Source organism: Phaseolus vulgaris, chromosome 9 (genome assembly GCF_051622355.1).
Source record: "Phaseolus vulgaris cultivar YP4 chromosome 9, ASM5162235v1, whole genome shotgun sequence".
NCBI lineage: Eukaryota > Viridiplantae > Streptophyta > Magnoliopsida > Fabales > Fabaceae > Phaseolus > Phaseolus vulgaris.
Window position 1 is genome coordinate 19,364,834 of NC_143506.1, and position 20,997 is coordinate 19,385,830.

Below are 20,997 nucleotides of genomic sequence, written 5' to 3' on the forward strand. Positions count from 1 at the left end.
TGAGCTGACATAATAAAGATTTTAATTGCGTTGAGCAAATTTTGAATTTGCATGATGATTTGTAATTATGATTTCAAAATTGGTCCGAAGCAAGGAAATACCGCTTCTAGAGGTAAAAGTGAAGTCCAAAACATTGGTCCTACAACTTAGAATGAGCAGTATCCGGTAAAACTGCGCCACCTGTTTTCTGCGAACACCGCATCTTGGTAAAACCAAGTCCTTTGAATTCCAGAAGCACTTCTCGCGCACTCTCAACTCTACTATAGTATCAGATTCGATCTTGATCGTCCATCTCCACCACGATCACGCGGGTGGACGGTTAAGATCCATCGTGACCTGTCAGAACTCAGATTCTCGTTGAAACTAAACCAATCGGCGCACAACCAAGCTATAAGTGTTATTTCTCTTTTCGCACGCATTCCACCCTCTTTCTGCTTCGTCGTTCACCCACACTATACAGTCCAAAAACAATTTGCAAAAAAAAAAAAGAAACTGAGAAATAATAAAGATTCCGTAGGGAAGAACAATGGCGTCCAGCGATTCTGATTCGCAGTTGAAGATCGTCCATGGCGACGCTGGTTACATACTCGAAGACGTTCCTCATTTCACCGACTACATTTTAAATCTTCCTGTATCTCTCTCTCTCTAGGATTTACTCGATTACATTTGCGAACTGCGTCACATTGACGCATTCACTCGCCGCTTGTATGTGTAATATTTTTTGCTATTTGCAGACGTATCCGAATCCGCTTCGGTCCAATCCTGCTTACTCGGTTGTTAAGTAAGTGAATCGCTCTGGTTCGTGCTGTGATTGTGATCTGATATTGGAATGTGTTCTGTTCGAAACGTTGATTCTCTATTTTTTTTTTGTATCTTTTCAGGCAGTATTTCGTGCACATGGACGACACTGTGCCTCAGAAGGTTCTATCTGTTTTTATTTGCGATGGCGACCTGTTTGTGCATTTATTTCTCCGTTTCATCAATCTTAAACACTTCTGCTGTGTACTATTTTGAGTTGCCTGACGTGTTCAATTTCAACGACGACTTTGCGATTGAATTAATATATTATTGCTTTGTTCGATGATTGGCGGAACAGGAAAACCTTTCCATTGGTTTCTGATACTTAATCAATTATCGTTGATGAGAAAGACTGGACTGAACCTCTTTTTTCTTTCGATGGTGAAGAAGGAAAAAAAAATGGAACCGTGGATTTATTTCTTGTATATCATCACTAGCAAGATGCATTGTTGTTTATGCTTTTATTTTGCCTTTTTGATAGGTTGTTGTTCACAAGGATAGTCCAAGAGGTGTACATTTTAGACGTGCAGGCCCTCGACAAAAGGTAGTTTCCTTTGGTTGTTTGCATATATTAAGCATATTTGAGAATGAATAATTAATTCTGTTTCAACTCACCGACTCCTAATCTAATGCTGTTCAGGTATACTTTAAATCGGATGATGTGCACGCTTGCATTGTCACGTGCGGCGGACTCTGCCCTGGCCTCAATACCGTCATAAGGGAAATTGTCTGTGGTCTTTCTTACATGTATGGTGTTAACAAAGTCCTTGGAATTGATGTGAGTAAATTCTCTTTGATGTATGTTCATTACGTAATCTGTTGCTCTGGATTGTATATCCTCTGCTTTGCATTAGGTAAAAAAGCTGACACTGCTATGATGTGCTTCTCTGTCCCTGGCTTCTTTGTGTGTGTAAATTTTATTTCATCCTTGCAAATCAAATTGCATGGATAGTTTAGCGGACAATCAACCAAACAGACTCTGATTTTGTACACACTCTTGGTTTGGATTTACTCCTTATTTTCTTTTTTTAGAGGCATCCTAAATACAGTTAAATGTAGTCTAAGTTGCAACTTCTGAATTAAAAATTTGGTTTAGCTTCCAGCTTATGAGAGCTTTTGTTAAAAGATTTTCTAAGGTTAAGAATACCAAAATCTGTTAATTAATAAGTGCTCACGGAGAAGTTAAATGAAAAGGCTTTAGAAAAAGGTTAAGGTTCATAAATTAATTTAAACTCACCAAGAAGTTAGATTCAGCTTATCTCCTTAATTCATTCTATTTTCTTTTTCCTTAGATGTTTATTAGGAAGTTTATCCAACCTAGCTTTCGTAGCTGCTTGGTTTTTCTTTACGGCTTTAGATCTGGGAATTTTCTTTGTTTTGTTGTTACTGAACCAGTTTGGAATTTCTTGTAACAAAACAAATCAATGTTTATTTGGGAACCTTGATGACCAATGGCTATGCAACAGATTATGAGCCTTTTTTTCTTAAATGAAAGCATTCCAATAATTGGTAGGTTAGATGAATCCTACATTTTGAAAAGGCAACATATTGAATACAAAGTGTGATGTAGTGTTTACATGAGATGTGTGCATTTCATTGTTTTTGCAAGTTCTGGCAAATTAATGCAGGTGTTTAATGAGAATATTCTGTGGATACCTGACTGAACAGACTTTTGGGTTTCATAAAGACGATTTACTATTCACATTATTTTTCCTGTTGGTTTTTTAACCTCAGTTACTTATTGATCCCTTGTCTTCACTACTATATTGTATCCAATATTACACAGGGAGGCTATAGAGGTTTTTATTCCAAGAACACCATTAATTTAACACCTAAGGTGGTCAATGACATCCATAAGCGTGGGGGTACAATTCTTGGCACCTCACGAGGAGGCCACGATACTGGCAAGATAGTTGACAGCATCCAGGATCGAGGAATTAATCAGGTTTACCTTATGTGTCAACTGTATTATAATAAAGTTTCTAATGATGATGAATGCTGGGATCACAAATTTAGAGTTTTGTTATATCAATGTGCTTGAAACCTTAGTAGGTTATTGTCATTGCATGGGTTTTCATTGTTTGGGTTATTATTGCAGGTTTATATTATTGGAGGAGATGGTACACAAAGAGGAGCAGCTGTGATTTATGAGGTAGGTATAGAAATTCTAAGTTTTTAATAATGTAATTTTTCTATCTTTGGTCTACAATAAAAAAATAAGAATACAATTTCATTGAAGAAAAAATATGTTTAATATATACCTTTTATGAGTGGCATATTTGTGTAATTTATTTTGGTTTATTTGTTGATTTTCTTGATTATGTTTAATGAAGCCAGCTAATCAGGCATTCCAAGTTTAATTTGCTTTCTGCATCTTAGTTGACATTGCATAAGCTTACACATGTTCACTCTACTTGCTGACGACACTAAGAGAAGATAGTACAAATAAAATAATTTCAGATGACAAATTATAGATTATTAATAATTAATGACGTTCTTACAAGGACTGAATAACCATATAAGACCATGATGCCTTCAACTTTCTCTCTTGTGCTTGTGTGCTTGTGTCTTTAGGTTTCGAGACATGCCAGGATGTCTCCTCCGCACTTTTCTGACTGAGAGGGATGATGTGTCTGCAAAGACACTTTGATTCTTATGTTAGCAAAGCGTATTGAAAGCGTAATAAATGTGCAATCAATGAACCATGTATACTTCATAAATGTGAACCTATTTATAATATTTTAATGGGCTTTTACCTAGATTAACTCTATCCAATATCCTTAATATCTAATTAGTGCCTTACCAAATATTTAGTTTCTTAATGGTGTTTATTTTGCTAATCCGATCTGATGTTGGTGTAGATGATCGATACCATCTAGCCCCCCAGTAATACATTGCCCCCCTAGGCTCGAGAGGCAGTTGAAAGGTTTACGAAGGAAAGAAAATTTCCATTTCTTTTGTGGTTGAGACCTTTTTGTCTATCACATTAGACTGACCCCTCATGCTTGAGAAATGACTAGGAATAAAGATTTTAGATGGAAGTGATAAGAGGTTTAAAATCAATCATGTCAGTAGTTATGAAGAAACGTGTGTTGGCAATTACACTCTTGGGAAGTGAAAGTGGTTCACATTCAAGGATTGTAGGATCTTAAAAATCTAAGTGGTGATGGTTGTTGCGATCTTGTGTCGTGTCTATAAATAGAGTTGGTCCCTTTTGTGGGACAACTTGTTTATAAATTTTGGTCTAGGAGGCAGATAAACATATCGTTTTCGTTAGGTTAGTATGCCTACTCATTCAGGCTCTAAGACTTCTTCTGGTGGATTGTTGGCTAAGGAAGACCGATTATTTGAGAAAGTAAATGTAGATGACGATTCTCTAGAAATCATCTAGTGTTGAGGAGGTTAGCAATGGTCAATACGTTTATGATTTGACTGTAATGATGGCCTTAGAATGGGTGGAGGATGACTTACTACTTCAACAAGGTTATGAATGGGTTGAGCCTAACATGCGAGAATATTTTTTGAAGTATCGGTCGTCATGTTTGTACGTTCAACAAGAGTGTCAGTATGCTTGATGCTTCCGTGGAGGAAGACATCATTTTAATAGATTGGGTGAGTGCCATTGATAATGTATGTCATGATTGAGAAGGGTTCTCGGACGAGTTCTTCTTCATGTATGTGTGCTTGATCATTGATATTCACATTCGCTTTCCTTTTGACGAGTTGACAATGGGGGTGCTTTAACTACTAAACATGGCACCAATTTAACTTCATCCCAACAGTTAGGCTTTGCTCCAAGCGTCTCGAGTTATCTGTTGAGCACTTCGCTTGAAACCCTACCCCTAGGTATTCTTTTCTTGGCGTGTGGTGTCTCAAATCGGACCTTGTTGCTGAAGTATTTAAGTTCTTCTAACCATATGAAATTAGCCGCCCGATGTCTTAGTTCATCCAATATGATTGTGGGCTTTTTGCCTAGTCTTAGAGTAGTGACCATGTGGTGTAATGCCACCTCGGGATTCAAGTTTCATATGTTAAGCGCCACCTTGACAATGCGCTCCATTAAGGTTCGCTTTCTTGCTTGTGTCTTCATGTTTCAAGACGCGTCAAATGTCTCCTTCACACTTCTTTGACCGAGAGGGGATGGTGTGCCTGCAGAAACATTCCAACGCTCATGTCAACAAAGTATATTGAAAGCCCAATAAATATGCAATCAATACATAATGTATACCTTATAAATGTGGACCAATTTATTATATTTTAGTGGACTTTTACCTGGATGAGTGTTACGTACCCAGAACTCACACACAGACACCACAAAGACACAGAGAAAAATACTGAATGACCTCTGTATTATTGGAATTGTACATTGTATTTGGATAACAACCAAGGAAACAAGTTTTCCTTCTCCACAGGAATGAACCTGTTAACAAACTGAATTCACCAAAGACATCCCTTTCCCCAGACCGGTTGGTCTTTATTTAAAGACCAACCCTTCCTAACCACTAACTGCCACCTACCCTTTATTTCTCCTCTAATACACTTTCCAAACTCTCTCCTTATTTCCCTTATGTTGTGTCCTCCCTTCAGACAGAACAACCTTGTCCTCAAGGTTGAATTCTGGAAACTGGTCCTGGATGATCTTCACGTCTTCCCATGTCGCCGTGTCCTTATCCCCTTATTCCATTTCACTAGAATCTGCGGAATGTTTGCTCCTTGGACGATTCGCTCCCGTCTATCCAAGATCTCTGTTGAATAATAACCTCCCGCCTGTCTTGCAACTCTTTCGGTAATTCAGGTTGAACTTCGTGCGACCCTACAACCAGCTTTAGTTGAGATACATGGAACACCGGATGTATTCGAGCTGTGTCAGGTAGTTGGAGTTTAAAAGCCACCGACCCTACTGCAGCTACAACTGGAAAAGGCCCATAGTATTTGGCTGCCAGCTTTGGATGCAGTTGAGTGGGCATGGACAACTGCTTATGAGGCCGAATCTTCAAGTAGACCATATCTCCTATTTTAATTGGAGATGGTCGTCTATGGCGGTTGGCAAAATGAGACATTTGATCCTGTGCCCTCCTTAGATGAAATTTAAGTTGGCCTCATCCCGGTTCCTCAAATCCTGCTCCACTGCTTCTACCATAGTTTCTCCTGGCACAAAGCGTGCTAATGAAGGGGGTGGTCGGCCATACACTGCGTCGCCCCGTGAAAACTAGTGTTATACCAATACTCTGCCCATGGAAGGAACGTCGCCCACAACTTTCGTTGTTCTGAACTAAAACACCGTAGGTACGTCTCTAGTGTTCTATTCAAAACTTCGGTGACCATCCGTTTCGGGGTGATACGTCGTGCTCATCTTCAACGTTCCCCTGCAACTTAAACAGCTCCTTCCAAAACAAGCTTAAAAAAGTTGAATCCCTGTCACTTACAATCAACGATGGGATACCATGTAATCGTACTATCTCTTTCACAAATACCTCCGCGATCGTTCTCGCGAATACGGGTGTTTCAGTGCAATGAAGTGCCCATACTTGCTTAGACGATCTACTACCACCAAAACTGCGTCCTTCCCACCTGATTTAGGAAGTCTGATAATGAAGTCCATGCTTATCTCTTCCCACACTGTTTTTGGAATCGGCAGTGGCTGAAGTAGGCCTTGAGGCGAACACGTTTGATATTTATTTTGTTGGCACACCACACACGCTTGGACATGGTCATTGACAGATTTTTTCATGCCCATCCAATGTAGAGACTGACCTATTCTCCTATAGGTGCGAAAAATTCCCGCGTGTCCCCCTAACGGAGTAGTGTGATACTTGTGCAGTAGCCTGGGTATCCAACTTGACGACGCTGATATCACCATCCGCCCCTTATAATGTAATCTTCCATTCTCTAGGGTATAATTTCTGTGTGTCTCCGGATTGATTTTTTAACTCCTCCATAATCTTCTTTAACATCAGGTCTTGTAGATTTTCTTCTTCCACTACTTCCACGTCCTCCCAATAAGGTTTGGACAAGACATTGATTTCCGCCGTTCTTTCTTCCTCTTCCTCCCATCTTTGTGACAATGCGTCTGCCACTCTATTAGACGCTCCAGGTTTATACACAATGTCAAAGTCATACCCCAGTAATTTGGCTAACCAATTTTGTTGGTTCTGGGTGGTAATCCGCTGTTCCAAGAGATACCTCAGGCTCTTCTGATCTGTGTATATTGTGAAATTCTGCCCCAACAGATATGGTCTCCAATGCTGAATAGCTAACACCAAAGCCATTAACTCCTTTTCGTATATTGATTTTGTGAGAGAGGTCTCGGCCAATGCTTTACTAAAAAAAACGATTCGTTGTTTTTCCTGAGACAACATTGCTCCCAATCCTGTGCCCGACGCATCACACTCAATGCAGAAAGGTTGGCTGAAATCTGGCATTCTTAAAACCGGCGCGGTCGTGACTGCTGTCTTTAATTGCTGCATGGCTTCCATGCTCTCTGCTGTCCACCCAAAATTCCCCTTCTTAAGCAGTTGAGTTAAGGGCCTAGCCAAACGTCCATAGTTGTATATGAACCTCCTATAGTACCCCGTTAGTCCCAAGAATCCTCTTAGAGCTTTCAAGGATTTAGGTGCTACCCACTGCAAGATGACTGAAACCTTCTGAGGATCCATTTGAACCCCTTGTCCTGAAATAATGTGCCCCAAATACTGCACCTCTTGCTTGCCAAATTCGCATTTCTTATAGTTTGCGTAAAACTGGTGTTGCTGCAGTGTCTTCAGAACCTGGCCCAGGTGTTCCAAGTGCTCCTCCCACGTTTTACTATAAATCAGAATGTCGTCAAAGAAGACCAGCACAAACTTCTTGTAAAATGCCATTCATTGTGCACTGAAACATGGCCGACGCATTAGTTAATCCAAATGGCATAACCAACGTTTCATAATGTCCATGGTGGGTACGAAAGGCGGTCTTGGGTATATCCGATTCATGCATGCGGATTTGATGGTATCCTGCCCTTAGATCTACCTTAGAAAAGAAATGGGCTCCATACAATTCATCTAACAGTTCTTTTATCACCGGAATAGGAAACTTATTTGGAATAGTAGCCTTGTTCAGGGCCCTATAATCCACGCAAAATCTCTAGCTGCCATCCTTTTTTTTAACGAGTATCACTGGACTAGAATAAGGGCTATTGCTAGGCCTGATTATCCCGCTCTTCATCATTTCCTCCACTTGTTTTTCTATTTCTGACTTCAGCAGATATGGGTACCGGTATGGCCTAACATTAATGTGGTCCACCCCTGCTTTAATAGGGATTTTATGATCAATTGCTCTGCTGGGAGGTAGTTGCTTGGGTTCTTCAAAACCCCCCTCATACTCCCTCAACACTCTGTCCAAATCTGTTGTTTGCTCCAGCGTTAATTCTGCAAGCTCTCGGTTATTCCCAGACTGATTTGGACTGGATTGGGTCGCGCCTTCCATCCCCCATACTTGGGACATTGCCTCAATCTCGCTCTCTTTTTTGAGTGCCTTTGGTGTTACCAATGTTCTAGCTAACTTGTGATCTCCTTTGATGTGCACTTTCTCTCCTTCTATGCAAAAACTCATGGTCAACGTCTTCCAATTTATTTTCACTTCCCCCAACGTTGCCAGCCATGCCACTCCAAAATCACGTCTACACTTCTGAACTCAAATAAGAAGAAGGTCTCCTTGATCATGTAATTTCCCAGGTATACCTCTATCTCTGGACAACACCCACTTGCTGTTTTTTTATGGCCATCCCCAGTCTCACGTTGTACGTTGGTGTGGATTCCACATGTAATCCCAACTGTTTGACCAGCTCTGTCAAGATAAAATTGTGGCTAGCCCCATTGTCAATTAACACCATTGCTGGTCTATTTTTAATGGACCTCTGTAATTTCATGGTATGCGGTTGTGTTAGACCTCCCGCAGAAAAAATGGACAGATCCATTTGGTGATACTCCCTCTCTTCTTCCTCCTCCTCTCCAATTTCTTCAATCTGCCCCAACAAGCCCTGATTCTCATCCACTGGACTTCCTTCCTCCTCTACACAAATGATTACTCACTCTTAAGTTCTTCTCTGGATAGCGATGTTCTGGGTTGTAAGCCCCTCCACAGTGAAAACACCTACCCTTTTCCCTTCGTCTCACATACTTCGGGTAAGGCAGTGTCCTTGATCCTTTGTTCCTTGCCCCTTTCCCTGGACGGAACTCTTGGTTGGATGATGCAGTTTCCTTCCTTGCATTTCTCGCCATACTTGACGTCGCGGGACCGCTGTTCCCCTATATACTTCTGTTCGCCTAGTTATTCACGAATGCCCAAAAAAGCCCATACTCCTATACCCTGTGCTGCCTCCTTTTTCTTCTTTTAAGGCCTCCTCTACATCAAGAGCAATCTCCATTGCCCTCATCACTTCTTTTAGTTCATGGGGTCTGATCTGATTTCGAATTCGGGGTTGTAACCCCGCAAAAAAATATCCCAGTAACTGCTCTTCCCCTGTCAACGGTGCCTGGGACACTAGTCCTTCAAAATCTTGAATGTAATCCTCCACTCTTCCATTCTGTTTGAGTTTGGCTAGCTTCTCAAAGACCGAACGCCTTTCTTTTCCCCCAAATCTCCTGTTTAAAGCCATTGAAAATTCTTCCCAAGAATGGTTCTTGGAGTTCTTTCTCCAGAACGTGAACCAAGAGTTGGCACTGCCCTCCATGCTGACGAAAGCCAGATGCAGTCTTTCCTGGCCTGATACCTTCTACACTTTGAAAAACTTTTCAGCTCTTGCCACCCATCCCAACGGATCTGTTCCTTCAAAACTGGGCAACTCCACCCTCTGTGTCCATGATCTCAGTTCTTCTTCCTCTTCCATATCAGATTTTGACCCGTGTCATGACTGCTCACTCCTTCTTTCTCCTCCATTCACCGAGCTTTCCCCTCCGTCGGATGCTCTATCTCCCTTCTTGATGTCCCTCAACAATTCTTTTATGTCAAGAAGACTCTCCTTCAACCCATGAATCTCCGTCTTCATCTCCACCATCATCTTCCCCTGTTCGCTGGCTAATTTTTCTAATGCCCCTGTTCTCTGTTCCATCCCTTACTCCTTGTTCTCGATTTTTCTTTTGGATCCGGCAGGTCAGACCAATTTGTTACGTACCCAGAACTCACACAGAGACACCACGAAGACAGAGAAAAATACTGAATGACCTCTGTATTATTGGAATTGTACATTGTATTTGGATAACAACCAAGGAAACAAGTTTTCCTTCTCCACAGGAATGAACCTGTTAACAAACTGAATTCACCAAAAACATCCCTTTCCCCAAACCGGTTGGTCTTTATTTAAAGACCAACCCTTCCTAACCACTAACTGCCACCTATCCTTTATTTCTCCTCTGATACACTTTCCAAACTCTCTCCTTATTTTCCTTATGTTGTGTCCTAACAATGAGCCTGGATTAAATCGATCCAATAGCCTCAATACCTGATTAGTAATACTAAATATTTAGTTGCGTAATGGTGTTTATTCCTCTAATCCGAGCTGATGTTAGGTAACCGACATCATCTTATCACTCTTATCAAAGAGTAGTACAACTAACAAGTCTCACATTCATCCCTTCTATTTGTGCAAGGTGGGGAACTGTATATTTTTGTAATAAATGCTATTTCTGATCTTACATTTGAGCCCTTTTTGTTTCATTCCAATAAACAGCACAATGATGATAGTTTATACCTCATGTAAATGTAGTTTCAGTGTCAAATTAAATAGAGTCACCTTAAACTATGTTGGTTTTCAAATTGAGTTTCTGTGGTGCAGTACTGCCTTTTACATATGGGTCGAGCTTCATGATAGTTTCAAGGGCCTGTTAGGAGCATGTGATTTTACTTAAACAAATTTGGTAGCATAAAATTAATGACTGCCTGATTGACCTGTAATTGTTCTTGGCATCTTTTAATATATGAATTAAGCATTATGAATATATTTTGGTATTATACAGGAAGTTAGACGGCGGGGTCTGAAGGTAGCAATTGCTGGAATTCCCAAAACCATAGATAATGACATCCCGGTATGCTTGATCAAAATGTCATGTCATTTTGTTTGTCTAGAACTCTAACGTTACTATTAAAATGCATCTGAAGTGTTGGTTATCTATGTTTGAGAAAACTTCATGTGGGAATTATCTTGTTTTACTTTAGGTTATTGACAAATCCTTTGGTTTTGATACTGCGGTCGAGGAGGCTCAACGTGCCATTAATGCAGCTCATGTTGAATCTGAAAGTATTGAGAATGGCATTGGTGTTGTAAAGCTAATGGGACGTTATAGTGGTATGAATACTTTGCATTTTTTTTATATTTTTTAGGCATCTAATTCAGATTATTTAAGCCCAAATTGGTTTCCCTGTTGGCTCTCAATCAGACTTGTGTTTTTTTGAATTAGCTCCTCTAAAATTTAGAGGATAAAGGCACTGATAACTGTTAATAGAAGAAGAAAAAGATTGAGATTGTTACTAACTTTGGAAACTTTTCGTACTTTATTTGATTTTATCATAATTCTCAACTGTTTATTTTTTAATCAACAATTGTAAGTGCATTTTATCCTCCAAAGAAGACCAGTTCTTTTACAGGAGCTGGATCTATTTGTTTTCCTTTTCCTGTGTTATGACGAGTACTGTGACTGCAGGCTTTATTGCTATGTATGCTACTCTTGCTAGCAGAGATGTAGACTGTTGCTTGATTCCAGAATCACCCTTCTACCTTGAAGGAAAGGGTGGACTTTTTGAATTTATTGAGAAAAGGCTGAAAGAAAATGGACATATGGTCATAGTCATAGCTGAGGGAGCAGGACAAGATCTTCTTACTGAAAGCATGCAAGCCATGGACCAGAAAGATGCTTCTGGAAACAAATTACTTCAAGATGTTGGTTTATGGATATCTCATAAGATCAAGGTATTGTTATACATGAGATGGTTCTTAAAACATAATTCTTTTTCCTTGGAATTTTTGTAGTATAATTCTACTTGCATAATTATACATCTCTGAGGAATTAATTACTTGGGGAGATCTTTCAAATTTTTATTAATTGGTTGGACAATATTTGATAGAAGCTGGATCAGAATTATATAAAAATCAATGAATTTGTATGGAATTATCTCCCCGTTCTCTAATTATATCCCTCCCTTTTTGTCTCCTCGTCTTATCTATGTAGGAAACTTGCCTTAAAACTTCTAATTTTCTCCACTCAATTAACTTATTCAGGATAACTACTGATATATTGTAATTAATTAGTGAAGTGGTTACCTAACAATATTCTTTTGATTAATTTCTATCTTATTGGGCTGTATTTCACTCCCTTAAGATAGATGTCCATGATAATCTAATCTCTGCCTTGCTGAGCACTAAAAACATTTTTGGATTCTTGAACTGTTAAAAAATACAAAAGTAGTTAGAAATTTGTTATGCGTCATCTGGTGAAACATTTTGAGGTGAGTTTTTCCTGATTTTGTTTCCTCTGCACTATCACTACTGTGTATATAATAGTAAATAGCTCACAACTTATCGTAGTCCTCTCCATCTCAGCAAATTGTTAGATGGCATATGTGTGTGTAGTTGTATATTGTTTATCTATATATATATATATATTTACTGTTCTTACCAGGACTGAAATGACCTTTTAAGATCGAGATGCGTTTTTCAACTTGCTCTCGTGCTTGTTTGCTTGTGTCTTCGAGTTTTGTGTCATGCTAGGATGTCTCCTTCGCACTTCTCTAATCTAGAGGGGTGATGTGGGCCTGTACAGATGAAGCTCAAGTCAACAAAGCGTAATAAATGAGCTATCAATAAACAATGTATACCTCATAAATGTAAACCTATTTATAGTATTTTAATAGACTTTTATCTGGATGGGCCTAAATTAACTCCCAATAACCTTAATACCTTATTAGTGCCTTATTGAGTATTTGGTTCTGTAATGGTATTTATTTTGCTAATCCCACTTGATGTCCGCGTAGGTGACACGGAGAGTAGTACATTTACAAGTCATGTTTTAGGGTTTTTTAGTTAGAAAAATCAATTGTACAATTCTCTTTCTTTCCCTTTTAAAAAACATTTTTCGTTCTGTAATAGGACCACTTTGCAAGGAAGGATAAAATTGCCATCAATCTTAAATATATAGGTCAGTTTCTCTTACATTATTTTCTTCTTCTTTTGACCTATTATTTATAGCTTTACTTAGTCTTCCATTTTCATTTGGGATTTGAAAAGTTTCTAAATATTCGAATTTAACAACTATTTAATTTCTAACTGAGTGTTCTGCTTGGTGGAATAAGCTTTTTTTTTTGTATCTGCTAGATCCAACCTACATGATCCGGGCAATTCCAAGCAACGCATCAGATAATGTCAACTGTACACTTCTTGCTCAGAGTGCAGTCCATGGTGTAATGGCAGGGTATAGCGGATTTACAGTTGGACTGGTCAATGGCAGACATACTTATATTCCATTCAATGTGAGTTACTACATATCCTTACCCAAATGTTGGATTGTTTCATAATGTTTTCCTCTTTTTTTGGTTTGGGTACAATAATTTTCTATTCTTATTTTTTATTATCAAGGGGATGGGGCTTAAGCGGTTGGATTTTGAGTTCTATTTTGTGAGTGTGCCTTTGTGAGTGTGCCGGACTTGAACAGGATTGTCTTCTTAGGAAATTCCTGCGTTCAAGGAAAAAAAGAAGAAGAGATATTCGCTAGTTAGCTACTATCATTGGGACGGAAGAATGATATTTACAATATTCATAGAGTTTGTTTTATGTTTTAGCGCACTGTGTACAGAATGAACATGACTAGTTGTTTTCTATTGCTTCTCCAATTTTACATTGATGGTTTATATTCAGAATTGATCTTTATACAATAGAGAGTTTATGTTCAAATTTTGATACCAGAGAATCACTGAGAGGCAGAACAAGGTTGTAATTACTGACAGAATGTGGGCAAGACTCCTTTCTTCCACCAACCAGCCAAGCTTTTTGAGCCCCAAAGACTTAGATGAAGCCAAGAAAGCAGAACAACCTCCGAGTGAATTGTTAGAAGGGAGCAATTGCAATGATATTGGTGAAGCTGAGAAAAAAGAAAACAATTTCCCTCATTTGTTACATGGGGACAATTTCAAAGATGAACAACAATCTGAAAACCATGCAGACAATAGTATCCAGACAATAAATTAGATATAGATTTGTTTACCTTCAAGTGTATTTGGTGATATGTATCATTTTTACCCAAGCCCTACAGTCTCCAAAAGCCTGGGGTAATAGGAGCTGTTCTTTTTGTCTCTTTCCTTGTTTTGCTAGTTGGTTGGTACATCTTGTTTTACTTCATTAGGGGCTTGAGGGACTAGTTTATCTTGTTGTATGTCTGTTTTGTTGTTGTTCTATGTATTTGATAGCGAGTGGCTCCAGTTTTTATAAACAGTTTTACTGGAACGAGGTATAAACACACGCTTTTTTAGTATCTTTTTTTTTCTTCCCTTTAATCTTACGTTTGTATAATGTGATAACCGGACCTTTCCCTATGAATAAACACATACTAAACTGAAATTTTTTATATACATATAAGTTTGAACAACATGCATTACATTAAGTATTTTATGGGTGAGGAAGCTCTTTGTCCACCCAACTAAACAAATCTAGTCAGAATGGAATGAACGCCATTACACTTTTAACCTTAATCCAAGGCTTTAATCAATTCATCTGGACATAACTTCTATAATTAAAACTATGAAAAATTATGTTTTTAGAAACCATTTCCTACAACATGATAAAAGTTGGGGTGATGTGAGTGCATGTGATAAAGTGATGGAGACCATTTGATAAAAGAGTCCATGATTATTGGAAAATAATTCGATAATGTCAAGATTATGTTATATAATATAATAAAATATTAATAATAATTAAAAATAATAATAGTTAAAATGATAATAATAAAAATATTTTTTTAAAATAAGTAATAATAAGTGAATTATAAAATACTACTAATAATATCAATAAATAATAAAAATGGTAATAATAATAAATTTTTAAAAAATAATAAAAATGTTAATAATAATAAATTCTAATAAAGATAATAAAATTAAAATTAAAATTAAAATTAATAATAATAATAAAAGTTTAAAATAAAAAATAATAGTGAATTAAGATAACAGTAATAATAATAAATTTAAAATAATAATAATGAACAGTTATAAATAATTTAATATTTGATTAAAAGTAATTTATAACATAAGGATAATTTAAATATTTTTATAAATACATTTTATAACTATCACGATTCAATTACTAAAGTTTCTTAGAGAAATATTGATGTCACGTACAATAATTTTTTTTAATAATTGTTCCATTAAAATTATTTGATTGTGAACTTGATTCTTCATAAAAAAAATTCCGTCTAAATGATTTGTTTTTTGGAATATAACTCGTGAACTTAATTTTGAAAATAATTATTATGTTAAAGATATGATAAATTATGCACGCATTTTCTCTGGAGTCTTTGAATATATGCTAAGAAAGTTTTGGTGCACTTTTTTCTCAATTTTCGTAAACATTGTTCTGGTTTTTCAAGCTTCTTCCACTCTTTCTCCTTGCAGATGTTCAGCATATCGAAACACAAAATGAGAAAGACCTTGTGCTGTTGAGTCTCTATTGCTATGACCATTATGGTGATGGAAGAATGTACTCTAGTGGCTATTTTAGTGTATGTGTTCTGCTATTTTTTTTCATGAATACAAACAATAACACTTTTTTACTCACATCTTATGAGAATAATACACATTATTTATTTAATTCATTTAAATAAAAATAAATAAATTTATTCAAAATTTATATTTTATATTTTTTATTAATTTTTTTAAAAAATATTTTTTATGCAGATAGTTACAGACCTAGATAGTCACTGACCTGCAGGCCAAATTTTATGTGAGATGAACCAAATGTCACATTCTCATCTTTGACCTTGTGTTCTTTCCAATCACCTTTCTCTTCACTCTTCACTTTTCAATCCTCTAAAATGTTCTTTCCAATCTACCTTTTTCTTCACTTTTTAATCTTCCAAGTAGCGTCTTCTTCTTAAAAAAAATTCCAAAAATAAATATTTCTTGATAAAAAAATATTTACTATGTTATAAATAGAAATCAATGTTTATCTTCAAATAATAACAAAATTAGTGAAATGCTTGTATTCCTTAATTCTGATTTATTTATTTTTGACAAAATTCACTCTTGTTCTTTTAGAAGAAAACTCTAGAGAGTTTTACTTTAATAATTTTCATCTTGATTTGAAGGTATGTTTAGAGGACTTCATGAAAAATATAAAAAATGAAATAACTTTTTTTAAAAATAACAAATTTATGCATGAGATAAAAATGAAAACTTCAAAAAATTATATGTTAAAATTTCTACTAATTTTAATTTAAACAATTAGTTTAGAATGCATTATAGAATTTATGATGTGTTTGGATTGCGGTGAAGATTTGTGGGGAAGAAAGATAGTGGATTATAGAGGATGTGTGAGGTTATTTAGATTGAAGGATGATAGAGTGAATATCTATGATTTATTGAAATTTGTGAGTAATGTGATAGTTATGAGATAATTTAGAAATTATTTTAAATGTGTAAAATATAAGTTTATAAATTTATCATTGTTATTAAAAAACATTTTAATAATGAATTGTGGTATATTTTTTTGTATAAGTTTGAGTTAATTATTTTTTCTAATATATAATATTCATAATTACTGTTATTTGTAATAAAAAATTATTGTGTTAAATTCAAATAAATTTATTAAATATATTAAAATTTATGAAAATAATATTTATTATCATATACATTTGTTATTTTATATAACTATATATGTTTTTGTTGATATTATAATTTTATTTTATTATTTTTATTATTTATAATTATATGTTGTTATTAATAGTATAATTAAATAATTTTGAAATTATTAAATAAATTTATCTTATATTTAAATTTGTATATTGTATATATATATATATCTATATATGATTATATTAATAATTATAATAGTGATAAAATAATTAATATTGTTAACATTTTGAATAATTTATATATTTTAAAAATAATGTATAATTTAAACATAGTAGTACTATAAAATTCCCATATTTTCATAAATATTATGAAATATTGACTAACAACATGAAAAAAATTATATTTTATTTTTTATGTATAATTTTTTATTTCAATTTGTATCCAATAAAATAAAATAAAAAATAATAACTTTCGGTTATCATTAATAAACATTGGATGAACATGAACTAGTAAGTGATTGTAATAAATATATAAAGTCATTACATTAGAATCCTAAATGATGTTGTGTCATCTGTTGCATGATATAATGAAACTAATTAATCATTACATTACTTTTTAGGCACCATAACATGAAACCATCTTCATGAACCAACTATGAGAAGTTGCTCTTCCGAAGACACAACATGTGCACCCATGTGTAATGAAGTAGTCTGTCATTCATAGTCAAACTACCTACGTTTCTTACATTTTGATCGTGCTTAATAGGACCTCTTAATGTATGTCCCTAGGGATGGTACCAGGGTAACAAGAGACCCTTGTAATTAATATGTTCATGTTTGTCCAAACAAACAAGTTTTCTGTGTACATTCAGAATTTAATTTTTTTTCTATGATTTATATGAATTTTATGTTCGAATCTATATATTACTTTCAATCTAGAGTAGAAAAGATTAAAAATAATATGGATAGGGGATAATAATTTTAATGGTAGGAAACAAAAAGATAATTTTACCAAAACTATATCAATTAATATTGACAAGAAACTCCTCTGTTATACTGCAATGCGAAATGAATAAAGTTATACAAGTTATTTCATAGATTGGTGCCCTGAACAAAATTATTATACAACAATCAAGTGATATCATTCTTTATAATAGAGGTGGTGGTAGTAAGGTTTTACAACCAATATAGGGTTTACAACAATAAAGTGATATCATTCTTTATAACAGGTAGTAAGGTTTCCAACCAAATGGATTTCATGTTTTAAGAACATGAACGATAAGGTATGCTAGCTCCTATATACACCAGAAGGCTCCGCATTCTGAACAATCCATGGATGTTCTAGGAGTTTGTGCAATGGTAACCGTTGTGAGGAATCCTTGATCAGCATCTGCAAATAAAAAGAATAGAGGAAAAAGTTACTAAGGCAAAAATGCTTCAACAAATCTACTAAGTTAAGTTGACAACACAAACCTGACTGATAAGATCCTTTGCACCAGAAGACACAATTGGTTTAGGAGGGAACTTGAGATCCACATGTACTATCCTATAAAAAAAAGTTTCCAAAAGGCACATAAGATCCACTTCCACTACGATTTAGATTGAATTAATGCTTACAAAGTAGTAAATAAGAAGAGACCAGTAGCATGGAAGTCAGAAGTAGATTCAGTAGCACAAGTAGTTGGTTAAACTATTTAGTAGGGTGGGATAATAAAATAAAAATAGTCTGAGCATGATGCTGATGCTAATCTACATTTCGACTGATTAGTGTTTTACCTCCTGTAGGTATCCGAATGCTCTTTAGCCTCAAAGGGAGGCACCCCATAAAGAAATTCATAGCACAGCACGCCAAGGCTCCATATATCCACACTCGCATCATGTTCATCCCTCTCCACTGTTGAAACCATCAAAAGTATTAAGAAATATAATGCAGCATCATTTATGAAAAAAATAGCATAAATACTTGTCGAGTGATTCATGTGAAATAGGCATACATACCCATCTCCGGAGGAAGATAATCCAGTGTGCCACACATGGTGCGCCTACGATCAAATGTATGCACTGACCACCCAAAGTCTGCTATTTTTAACTCACCCTAACATAAAAAAGTTAACATAATAATGAGGACAACAAAACAAAGATAGCCACATAGGAAACAGCAGCCTGGGTTTAGAACATCACCTGTGCACCAACAAGAAGGTTCTCTGGTTTAATGTCCCTATGTATTACATGTTTTCCATGGCAATATATTAGGGCCCGGGCCAATGATGCAACATACTGCTCTCAAATACAAAGGAAACATTTTGTCAATATCAGAATAATGTTGTTCTGAAACACTAAGAATGTGGACTGCCAAACACATAACTAATCAACTGCACTAGTCAAATGTTATGTCAAATGTTGTTTCAGTATTTACTTGCTTCCTAATATGATAATACAGTTATGTGGAAGAAAATAGTGAGTCAACGTGGAATTTTGTATTACACAAACAAGTACATGGGGATAGGAAAAGAACAATCGGTGCTATACTTACAGTAGCTGCACGCCTTTCACTGAAATATTTGCATTTTTGCAATTCTTTGTAAAGTTCACCTTTGGGTGCATACTCTAAAATCAAATACACTCGTTTCTGCAATGAAGTTATTTAACGTAAAATATTAATAGAAGTGAATTTTAAACCTCTTCAGCAATATCAGCATAAGTAAAAACAAGAATACCTGATCATAAAAGTATCCATAGAGGCGCAAGATGTGGGGATGACGAAGATGGCTCTGTATCTCAACTTCTCGCCGAAGTTGATGCACAACTTGGGATTGCTGCAATTGGACCTTAAAGAGTACTTTCAAAGCAACAATGTGATTACTCTGTACCAAAACCACATATCAGTTTCACAATAGAATTAGCTTCCGAATACAAAAAGGTGAGGAGAAACATCCTGTACAAATTAGCAACACTACATCACAGTCATCTCATATAAATACAAATCAACAATGGTCAATGGTCATGTGTAATGTAACAGGTCTTAGCTTGTCTTAGCTTAAACCACATATCAGTTTAACAATCAAATTAACCTCTGGAAACAATAAGGTAAGGAGAAACATCCTGTACAAATTAGCAACAATACATCACAGTCATCTCATATAAATACAAATCAGCAGTCAATGGCCATGTGTAATGTAACAGCTCTGGTCTTAAATCACATATCAGTTTCACAATAAAATTAAAGTCTGAAAACAAGAAGGTAAGGAGAAACATCCAGTACAACTTAGCAACAATACAATAGAGTCATATCATATAAATACAAATCAACAATGGTCAATGGTCATGTGTAATGTAACAGCTCTTATCTTAAACCAAGAATTCGAAAAACCTGTTATCAGTGTTATAAAGACATTTAGATGCTTTATATTGCATCCCATACTCGCTCATCCAAAGACTATAGTAATACCTTGTCACAAGCCAACAATTGTAAAGACTTGAGTAGCTACACCTCTAAACAGTTTACCGTTCAAACACTCAACCTCTAAACAGTTTATCGTTCAAACACTCAATTTGAAATTAAAAGAACGAAAAATTACAAAAACACCGTAGAATTCTTGCCAAAGCAGTGGCGCAAAATTATCCCCATATAAATCGAGAAGCGAATGAAATAATCCATATAAATTAGCATAATCACGAGCCATCGTCCCTGATCAGAAGAATACAAGATAAACAGCAGAAACCCTAGCAAAAGAAAACTCACACTCTTCTCTCTTGCCAAATAGACGTGGCCGAATTTTCCCCTTCCAAGAGGCTTTCCAATGTCGAAATCATTCAGCGTCCACCTCCGCTCCGCAGCTGAACCCGACGCATCAGAAAAATCCTAGCGAAAAGAAGCACGACAGAATCAGAACAGAACTCCGACGAAATCTTGTTGCCGATTAATTCCGCAAAATAAAATGGAAAAAATGGTTTGATATGGAGAAACGAAAACCCTAGATTTGTGTGTGAGAGAAAGGAAGAGAGACCTTGTGTTGTTGAGGCTGAGTCTCAGTTGCGTTGGCCATGGTGATGGAAGAAGCGCAATGGAAAGAAAGATGGAGAGAGAGAATCTGAGAGAGTGGTTTTAACGGACACAGGCTGTGTTGTGCTGTTGCGATGTGTTTTGCATTAACACAGAGCACAACAGCTTTCTTCTTGCAACGGTCGAATAACGGATAGCGAGCCACGTGTTCCAATCCCGCTTTCTACGCTTTTCAAATTTCTCCTTTTCTTTTTGTCTCTTTTTTTTTTCTTTTTTCTACGGACGAGGAGCCTCCTTTCTAGCACGTTATGTATCAAAAAACAACATTTTTTTCTTCTATAAAAATTGTTATTGTGTTATAAATAATAAACAAACGATCATTTTAAAATA

The 20,997-nt window shown here is 36.0% G+C and overlaps 2 protein-coding genes across 2 annotated transcripts; one reads left to right on the plus strand and one right to left on the minus strand.

The window, feature by feature from the left end:
* Nucleotides 1-157: 157 nt before the first annotated feature.
* LOC137822966 (ATP-dependent 6-phosphofructokinase 6) lies at nucleotides 158-14,294 on the plus strand. Its single transcript, XM_068628019.1, has 13 exons — nucleotides 158-631; nucleotides 735-781; nucleotides 882-921; nucleotides 1,280-1,342; nucleotides 1,439-1,576; nucleotides 2,585-2,743; nucleotides 2,897-2,950; nucleotides 10,791-10,859; nucleotides 10,990-11,119; nucleotides 11,475-11,740; nucleotides 12,917-12,965; nucleotides 13,142-13,296; nucleotides 13,730-14,294. The coding sequence occupies exons 1-13, from the start codon at nucleotides 527-529 to the stop codon at nucleotides 14,009-14,011; spliced, it is 1,557 nt and encodes a 518-aa protein (XP_068484120.1). The 5' UTR covers nucleotides 158-526; the 3' UTR covers nucleotides 14,012-14,294.
* Nucleotides 14,295-17,636: 3,342 nt separating this feature from the next.
* LOC137822967 (serine/threonine-protein kinase Aurora-1) lies at nucleotides 17,637-20,768 on the minus strand. Its single transcript, XM_068628020.2, has 9 exons — nucleotides 20,612-20,768; nucleotides 20,347-20,466; nucleotides 19,322-19,468; nucleotides 19,138-19,233; nucleotides 18,786-18,881; nucleotides 18,603-18,699; nucleotides 18,381-18,498; nucleotides 18,078-18,150; nucleotides 17,637-17,994 (listed from the first exon to the last, which is right to left on the minus strand). Exons 1-9 carry the CDS (start codon nucleotides 20,648-20,650, stop codon nucleotides 17,893-17,895), a joined length of 888 nt encoding a protein of 295 aa, XP_068484121.1. The 5' UTR covers nucleotides 20,651-20,768; the 3' UTR covers nucleotides 17,637-17,892.
* Between the last annotated feature and the right edge of the window lie 229 nt (nucleotides 20,769-20,997).